Here is a 9,902-nt window from a genome sequence, read left to right on the forward strand (position 1 = left end):
CTTCCAGTTACAGCTAGGCTAACTGCCAGTGGTGCTAGTGAAAAGCAGGTTCTGATGTGCTCCTCTGAACGATGAGTCCCTGCTACATTCTGGAGGCTGTATTCCTGCCAATATTGTAGATGTCATCAGTCTCAAAGGACAGAGGAATCCATGCACTGAGCTCGTAAAAGACAGGGCCAGGTAGGCAAAATGGATGGCAAGGGCATTCCCTCCCATGCTCTCAGTTTTATTTATTTTACCAAGGTCCACACCAGCTGTGCACTATCACTGATTCTGCCTCCATCTGGCAGTGACTGAAGACAGACATGTAATAATAAAATAAATTCTAATGAGCTGGGACATTGCCTATCCTTTGTTTCACTCCTTACATAATTTTTGGAGTGACCTACAGGCTGTTTCACAAAAGGACGCCGAAAAGAGTCTAAACACGAGGTATTTTTAACTATACATGGGCTCCATCACAATACAATAGCATACAAGGCTGATATTTGTAACTAACCTTTCAGGTCCATCCAACTTTGCTCAGAGAAGCTGATGACCTTCTGGTTCAACAGGACCTCCAGATTCAAATCCTCCGAGTAGCGTACTTCAATCACATCAGAGTTGTTCTCCTGCATGGCCACTGCAGACAAGCCTGTCACCTGAGCCCCAGTTCCTTCCAAATAAGGAGACAAGCCCTTAAAATACTCAACATGATATAAAGTAAATATGGAAGGTCATAACGATACAGGCAAAAAAAATTTCCCAGATATTTCCCAAAATTAAATATTATTTATATTTGAGGAAATTGCTAAGCATTTTCATGGTCACATAAACCTCCACAATATAAATCTTCTACCAGTGTTGTTTATTGAAAGTAGAATGTTTAATGCTAAAAAAAAAAAGTCTGGAAATTCTAAATTCTTTATCCCAATGGCAGTGACTGAGCTATGTGAGACAACTTGTTGATCTCCTTCTTGCACATTCAGTCTTGTGAGTAAGGTCTGAGAAAAATCAAAGATAATTTCAGGGAGGGCATGACAAAAACAGGAAACACAGCAAATAAAAAAATCTAAGAAATTGATCTTCAGAATGAACTGCTCAGTGACTCATGCCACTTCTACCAAACACTGTAAAAGCTATCAAGGACAAAATACTTCCTTGATAATCTCCATCCCATTCAGTATAAGCATTCATGCCTACATGGGTGCTGAAAGGCACAGACAATATTTAGTCCATCCTTACAATTCTACCAGAAGTACCAGAGCCTTGAAGTGCATCCCTGAGGTCAGCTGGAATATTCTTTCCTGAGGCAAGCCAGTGCTATTTTGCACATCATAAAATATCACTAGGTACAGGAAAAGCATAAACAAAAGTATCTGACATAAGGCTTTTCAGGTTGTCATGAGAAGCACAATCTCACTCAGCTGTTTCCTACTCTTTTTCCCTCATTTTAAAATGCAGGTATATGACAATCTCCTTCTTACAAACTGGCTTGCGATCTGCCCATTAAAATGACAAAGGCCACAGGTACCTCCAGAAAGCTGCTTCTGCCCTAGTTTTAATTTTACAGACAAGCCAGAAGATGAGGACAATAAAATCCTTTGAATAAAAAAAAAAAAAAAAAAAAAAAAAGACTCCCTTAACCAACTTCTCACCAGATATTCTGTATTTTTCTGCTAGCTTGTGGTACTCAGAAATAATTTTCCCCATCCAAACTATATTTTCTCAGCTCCTTCTGGGACATTTTTGCTCTTACAACACATACCCTCATATACACCTAACACAGAAAATAACACAGGGCATACACTTACCTGCTTTACGGTAATTTTCAGCTACAATACTATAAAAAATATATCAGCTGGGAGCTACGGCTGTTGACTGATTCCTAGAACTGACCGTATGTTTCCTTATAAATGGGAATGGGCATGAAGGGAAATGTGAATTGTTTTCTTGAGCTCTTAAACACAACAGAAAACCTTCCATTTCCATTACTCATACCCAATAAAACTATGAAATAATCTTTGATTAAAAAGTTAATTTTTTTCTTGAACATTTCTCTGCCTTCTGATTACCTTCAAACATTGACCTTTCACAAGTGGCCAAAAAAGACTAGAGAGGATAGAAAGAATGCTATAAAGTGCAAATCAAGCAACCTCAGAAGATACTATTTGTCATCACTGCTTCCTCTCTCTTCCTTCCCAACGTACCATTGGGAAAGTGTGCCTGCTGTGTCCTCCCTTGCACTCTTAGGGATGTGAGATCAGACTCCACCAGCGTGTATTCTCCTTGGCCTTTGAAGGTGAAGTTCAGACCATCAAATGTGAGGAAGTGAGGATCCCCAAAAGCAGATGCTGTTTTTAAAAGCAAAAAGAGAATTAAGAACAAGCAAAAACCACAACCCATTACTCCTCTTAGTTTCACAAGAAAAAAAAAATCTTTGGTGATCCAAAGAATGGCATTTAAACACAGGAAAAAATGCAAGGCTGATCCATGGTAAATGTGGCATGAGGAACAGCCAAGACAACCTTGAACAGCACTGTAGGAACCGCAAGAAATGTCATTCCAGTTGCTCTCATCTTCATTGGCTAACATTTAATGCTGCACTTTAAAAGGCTGTTATGGGCAACAATGCTTACCTGCTAGACCCCCTACCAGAATCCTCACTGTCAGGCTAGAAGCCTGATTCACATGCAATGTATGTGGAGATTTGGATACAAACACAAGGCTATTCCAGAAGCTGCTCACTGGGGAGCTTCCAAATGTAGCTGGAAGTGACAGTCAAAGGGGATGGGGCTTTGAAGTCTCATCTGGCCTAAGAGAGAGATGGCAGTGATTCCCCAGCTGAAAGCCTCTCTGGAATTCAGCAGACATACTTGGTTTTGCCTTTTAGATCAGTAAGAGGTCAGAAGGTCCCTTTCCCCTCCAGCAAAAAAAGTTGAGCTTGTGTCATCTTATCTGAGGTGTAAATCTCAACAACTAAGGACATCCATGTGACAGATAGGTCCTTAACTGCTTGATTGTTAAGTAGAATCATAGAATGGTTAGGGTTGGAAGGGACCTTCAAAGGTCATCTAGTCCAACCCCCCTGCAAGGAGCAGGGACAGCCCCGACTAGATCAGGTTGCTCAGAGCTCCGTCCAACCTGGCCTGGAATGTTTCCAGGGATGGGGCATCCACCACCTCTCTGGGCAACCTGTTCCAGTGTTCTACCACCCTCAATGTAAAACATTTTTTCCTAATATCTAATTTAAATTTATCTCCCTCTATTTTGAAACCGTTACACCTAGTCCTGTCACAGCAGGCCCTACTGAAAATACTGAAGTATTTTGCAATCATTGTCTCTCTCAGTCTTTCTGTAGAGAAAGAGTCCCCTCCATAAATCAGGTTCATTAGACCAAGGCAAATGGTCCTTTTTTTTTTCTCCTCAGCAGTTAGTGCATTCACTTGGGATGTTCAGACCAAAATGTGCATAGCAAACACACACTCACAACAGAAAAATCACAGTAAAGAAGGCCTGCCCCTGAGTGATAGATTCAAGTAATTTCTCCATATCAGGCAGATGAGGTGCTTAAGCTCAGCATCTCATGTTCTAGGAGAGTTCCGTGAGTAGCGCGGTAGGTGACTTGTTTGAGCCGATTTTGCACCACATCCATCTTTGTCATGCTCTGAGAAGCTTTTAGCATTAAGATCTTTGCAGAGGGTTCTGTGGTGTTAGAGGATTAGTTTTCTCAGATGCTTAGGCTTGCACAAGTTGAATGAACAGTCTCCTGGCTGTGTGGTAGCACAGGTAGTTTGGCATATACTTCCCAGGAGAAAGATGAGCATCTGCAGAGCCTAGTGAGAGCTGCACGATGGATTTTTGTAATGTTTGAGAGGTGGATGTAATGGCATAAGTACATTTGGGAATCTTTTTGCAAGATGCGCTTCACATCCCTTATCAACATGTTTTTGCTTAAGAGAGGCATGTTATATCCTTCCTTTCCTGCAGTGGAACTGTAGGTCCCTTAGCACACTCAGGCCTTAATTGCACTGACCAGCCTCAGCAGGCCCTCCTCCTATACCCTCTCTCCATGGGGTCTCTCTAAGCTCGGGCCTGGGCCTTCAGTCCGGGCCTGAGGTATGTCATAGGCGTACCAGTCTCCATCTCCAACATAGTCATGCCTGTGCCTGGCTATGAAGCCTGTTGATCTGCACACAGATCCGCAACTGACTTTCTGGCTTGCTCTTGGGACATGCCTTGTCACTATGGACTTGCCTGACAGTTGCTGGACTGTGTCTCACCCTGGTTACCATCACTGGACCAGATCTTTGACACTGTCCGGCAGATTGACTTCTGCGTTTTCCTTCAGGCTTGCCTTGTCACCACAAACTCATCTGAAGATCTGGACTCCCAACTGACTGCTGCTGCCATCACTGTGTCTGCCCCGCTTATCCTCACTCGGGACAGGGCCAAGGGCTGGCTTGCCCTTCCAACCTTATTATCATACTTGGCTCCCAACTCCCTATTCCTTTGTTGCTTCCAGACAGAAAAATGTGATGGGGGAAATCAGGAAAGACTTTCATTCTCTGTCATTGCTAGTCTTGGGAGAGTCTCGTCTTGGGTCACATCACATCCTAGCTACCTCCTTCAGCGCCCTCTGTGGTTTTCTCCTTTTTGCCTGAAGCAAAACACTGCCTCTTTGCACTTTCTTTGCAGGAGGCCACAATCCTGCTGGATACCTCAGCATCCCAGCAGCACAGAAGGCAGCAAGACACACAGCAGCAATAGAGATATGGCAAGACTTAAAAGCAAGGGGCAGGAATAATAGACACACTTGTGAATGGTAAAATTTCCATAAAACTTCCAGCATTTTTCTGTAGCATTTTTCAGCATAACAGCTTTTCTAGCTACTGTCAAGCTGTTATTAACTATACCTAACCATCTTCTTTCTGAGAAAGTGCCCACTGATGATAGGAAGTCATGGACATTGACTACTAAACTTCAGCTACTTAGGTTCTAGGGGTTAATGAGATACTCAACAGCAGAAAATCTTTCAGGACAATTAAAAACCACATGGAGATTTTGCCAGTGATAGAACAGAAACCTTCAATGGAAATTTTCCACAGGACATCGTACCCTCACCATTGTTAACTCACAGATGTATGCAAATGCCCCATCCCTGGAAATATTCAAGGTCAGGCTGGATGAGGCTCTGAGCAACCTGATCTAGTTGGAAACGTCCCTGCTCTGTGCAGGAGGGTTGGACTAGATGACCTTTGAAGGTCTCTTCCAACCCAAACCATTCTATGATTCTATGAAATATTCTAAAAGCCAACACTGTACCAGGAAGCTACACCTCATAGCCCTTACCAGCTCGAGGTGGGCGATAGGTTCTGCAGTCACTGGAGGGCCGCTTTTTCATGTAGAGGTGACAATTATCAGACCACAGGCAGCAGTAATAGAAGCTGATGACATCATAAAGCCAATGGGAAAAGCCAGGTATCCGGGGAGGCTTCATGAAAGGTGGTGAACCCCAGTCATGGCCTCGGTCAGGTGTGCTGCCTCCTGTAGAGTCACGTGTGAGGATTTGGGTCCCAGTGGAGTCATAGCAACACTGCTGTCCTGCCCCGTACTTGGGACTGGTTGAGAAAAGCAGTGAGAAGAAAGTCTTTTTTCAGCTCTGTGAAGTTCATTTGAAATCAGAGGTTACCTATTGCCTTTTTATGGATATGGCTAAATATTTTCATTGCCAAGCTTTCTATGATGTCCAGAGATTATACCTCCCAGTTAGACTCCTCCTCGCCACCCTCTCCTCTGTTCTTATAAATTAGACCAGATCAGAGATAGGGAGAGAGGAGTTTTTAACTAAGACAGTAAGGAAGTTCTGCAGCTCTTAGAGCTACACAAACATAGCACTCTTTAAAATTGTTCTGATAGAAAGAGCACAAACAACAACTTGTTGAACTTAGGTAGACCAATAACGGAAAGGCTTAATCAGACCTAATCAAGTATCTTACAGACATTAGCACCTGTTTAGGTATCATAAGGCATAGCACAGTGTTGTAGTTTAGTCCCGCTCAGGACCAAGCTATACAGCCTCTCGCTCACTGTCCCCACCCTCCAGTGGCGCAGGGAGGAGAACTGGGAAAGAAAAGAAGGCAAAACTCATGGGTTGAGATTAAAAAAGTTTAAGAGAATAACAGAAAAAAAAAAAACAAAACAACACAGAGATGGAAAATAAATAAAGGAACCTAACAATAGAACATACTGAAGCACATAATTTACAATACAATAGCTCAAAAAAGATCCTGATGCCTAGCTTCACCCCCCCTCCCTTTAAATACTGAGCAGGATGTCACGTGGGAAGGAATAGCCCTTTGGCTAATTTGGCTAAATTATCCCACCTGTGGGCTAATTAGTAACCTAGCCCAGCTGTGTCTCCCAGCCACTGGTGCTACCAGCTCCAGTTCCTCTCCCAGCTCAGGTGAAAATTAACTCTGTCCTAGCCAGAACCAGGAGACACAGTGCAATTAATTGTTTATTAAATCTAACACCTTACCTTCATCTCAGCAATGAAGGCCAATACATGAATAAGAGGCAAAGAATGGTTGCTATGGACTTGAGAGTTAAGAGTCCAGAGACCTTTGTGATTTCTGTGACACTGCTATCTCTGAGGTGGAACAAGTCAGAAAAAAAAAAAGTGCAGTTTAAAAAAAATTTTCTTTACCTGGCTTGAACGGCTCTTACACAATGCACAGCACCAGGGTGGTAAGTACACACACTTCCCTTTTCAATGTCACAGCCATAATCTGTCTGGAAAAGACCAATGCTCATGTTTAATGGGGTTCTTTCCCCCTTGTTCTTTCTATTTTTATGTCCTCTCCCCACCCTTTGTCTCAGACGTGTGCATAAAGTCTAAATGAACTGGTTGTGACTGTGTGTTGAGTAGCAGAGAATGACAGGAAAACCAGTGAATTTAATACTGAAGTGACTGGAGCAACATGTTAGTCTAACCTGAGCATTTTGCAGTCTACTACAACAGACCTTGAAGAACTGATGCAGCTAGACGGGGAATTCAACTATAAGTGCATAACAAACACACATCATGCCAGACTAAACTTACCTTTTGACCTATGTTCTTAGACAGAGGCAGTGCAGTCGATCTAATTTTTTTTTTCTCTTCACATGCTTTTAACTGCATTATTTAAAATGCATATCATGTTTGGAGCTTCATAACCAGGAAAGGATAGTAAAAAAAATTACTTTGTTTTTTTTTTTTTTTTAATATGCATAAACACACTGACACCATTTGGTATCATAAATAGGAGAAGTTGCTCTATCTCGTCCTCAGATCAGCGTAGTGAAAGCGTAGACTAAATACTAAATGGCAATTGATTTCTTAGCTTTTGTCAATTCCTTGGTAACAGTGAAACTGAGAAGGAGAAAGGAAGTAGGAGACAGCTATGGCTGTAAGATTACGGCTGTGGACTTGAGCTCTGAAGTACACGGTAGAAGGAGTTGCAGCAAATTATTATACACTAGGCAGAAACGTGGCCTCCTTCTTCCAGCATAGGATATTGCCTACCAACACAGACTTCCATTTTATAGGATCTCGAAAAAGTCATCCTTGCTCCGAGCTCCACACAGCTCACTGCCCTCCCTGAGTGTTTTCTGTGTACCACTGGAACTACTGTCTAAATGCCCTGTTTGAAGGTGATTTCCATCTGCTGTCCTACAGGCCCATTTTTACTCATACTACCTGGATAAGCTGTATCTGCCTCTGCCGTTTGACAGGCTACTTGTGTAAAATTAAATATCATTCCATTTCCTTGTAATGACTTCTAGAGAGGGAGCAAGGGTTTGGGGGGAGTATGGCATTCCCTAAGCTTCTACTTGGAACCATAATATGCCAAAGTGATCTGTGAATAACTTACATGGAACCTGCCAGTGTCAGCCCTTGCCTGTGCTAAGGTGCAAGGGCAATCAATAATTTCTTCCATGAAGTCTGGAAGCTTCTCCTCCTTCCTGTCCCATTCCATACATTTTGCAGTTGCCCATGCATTTGGGTCATTTCTGAAGTCCTTCCCAAGGTGCCAAGCAAGTGCATGCTCTGAGCTCCAGACTGATGGAATGTTGCTGGAAAAAAGAGCCAAAATCCAGATCTCATAGCTGAACAATCACTGTTTTGACAGTAACACTGTGTCTTAATCAGTAACTATAATTACAAAGAATCTTTCAACTTGAGAGTTATTTCATACAAAGGCCACTGGTTGCTTTTTCCTGCAAAAAGTTACAGCAAATCAAAATTTTCCTAATTTAGAAAGTGATATGATAGCATGCAGCAAGTATGCAATAATCAGAATAAATTTTAGCATTTGTGATTCTGGCTTACATGGATCTTTTTAGGAGACAGATTTTCTATGCATGCCTTTTCACATTGTTCCATTGAGGCCAGAATGAAGAATGTCTGGATTCTCTAACAAAACCTAACCCTTTGCCCCAGTAGTATCACACCCAATGGCAACATACAGGGAGAAACCATTCAGAAACCTTGAAATGTTCCAAGGCTACTCTGCTTTTCACTCATGAAAAACTGTCATACACAAAGTGTTATATAAAAACCCTCTGTAAAGATAAAAGTTTACCCTTCTGTGGGTAGCAACTCCTAAGTGCTAAAAACGGTTCTCATGTATCAGCAGTGTGTTCTAACACTGAAGAAGTAGCATTTGTATATTCACAGGGGCTACACCGTCTACATCAAAAATCGCAGACGTGGGAGAATGACGAAGGAACATCTGTCCAAGCTCAGAATATGTATGGAGCACTTAGAGGTAAATCACCAAAAATCATGGGGAACTATACAATGAAATAAAAGGAAGTGGGCATAAAATTTGTAGGAATGCAAAGGCTTGCATACAAAACAGAAAAAAAAATTAAATGCAGAGGAAGCCCTATGGCTGCAATGTCAGCCGACACAGATTGACTAAAGGTGTATTCCATGCCATGAACCATCATGCTCAGCAATAAAACTGTAGGGGAGTTTTTCCAAAGCAGCCCTTGCTGAGTGACTGACAGGGCATCAGTTTGCTTGCAGGAGGTGGTGAACAATTGCCTTTACATTACTTCCTCCATGCCCACACCCCTCTTTACTTAGAAAACTGTCTTTACCATGACCCATGAGGTTTTTTCACTTTTACCCTTCCAATTCTCTCTGCATTTTTTCATACAAAACAGAGCCTGAGTCCCAGATTTAAATGTCAAGAGAGACAGCATCTTTAATACAGGAAGAAATAATAAGATACCTCTGATAAACAAATGTTGTTGTGATGTACTTGCCTCTGCCCGTCAGAATAGTTGAAGGGTGTAATTCTCAAAATTCCAAAGTCCCATGTACTGTAATTTCCTTTAGCGGGTACAGGAATGAAAGAAAATTTCCCAGTATTGGGGATTTCTCTTGCCAAAGTATAAAGATACTTCCATTCGGCCAGCCAGTTTTCTGAGTAACTGTCACCTGCCACATGGAGGAAAAAAAGTCTCGGACACTGGAAAAGAACAGTTACCACAAGGTTGAAATTAGATGCCTCCACTCATATGTAAATGAAGAGGTTTCGTAGTTCAGCCCCGATCGGGACAGACTACGCAGTCTCTCTCTCACTCCCCCCACCCTTCGAGAGAATAGGGAGAGATAATATAAGAAAAACGGCTCGAGGTTTGAGATAAGGACAAGGAGAAGATCCTTAAAGTTACCGTTACGGGCAAAACGGACCTGACTTGGGGAAAACTATTCATTTATTACTAAAACTAGCAGGAGAATGAGACAGAGAATGAGATAACCTCCCCCCACCCCTCCCTCTTCCCGAGCTTAACATTATCTCTACCACCTTCCCCCCCGAGCAGCACGGGGGGAAGAGGGAATGGGGGTTCCGGTCAGTTCATCACAC

General features: G+C 42.4%; 1 protein-coding gene across 1 annotated transcript in view; it reads right to left on the reverse strand.

The window, feature by feature from the left end:
- The window catches only part of SUSD2 (sushi domain containing 2), a 28,293-nt gene that overhangs the window by 12,103 nt on the left and 6,288 nt on the right, over window positions 1-9,902 (reverse strand). Inside the window, exons 5-10 of the mRNA XM_086761472.1 lie at window positions 9,298-9,472; window positions 7,896-8,097; window positions 6,689-6,774; window positions 5,332-5,600; window positions 2,190-2,333; window positions 500-655 (exon numbers count right to left, since the gene is read on the reverse strand). Of these exons, the coding sequence (XP_086617598.1) occupies window positions 500-655; window positions 2,190-2,333; window positions 5,332-5,600; window positions 6,689-6,774; window positions 7,896-8,097; window positions 9,298-9,472 (1,032 nt within the window). The remainder of the gene's footprint in view (window positions 1-499; window positions 656-2,189; window positions 2,334-5,331; window positions 5,601-6,688; window positions 6,775-7,895; window positions 8,098-9,297; window positions 9,473-9,902) is intronic.

Source organism: Chlamydotis macqueenii, chromosome 17, assembly GCF_036417535.1.
Source record: "Chlamydotis macqueenii isolate bChlMac1 chromosome 17, bChlMac1.mat, whole genome shotgun sequence".
Taxonomy (NCBI): Eukaryota; Metazoa; Chordata; class Aves; order Otidiformes; family Otididae; genus Chlamydotis; species Chlamydotis macqueenii.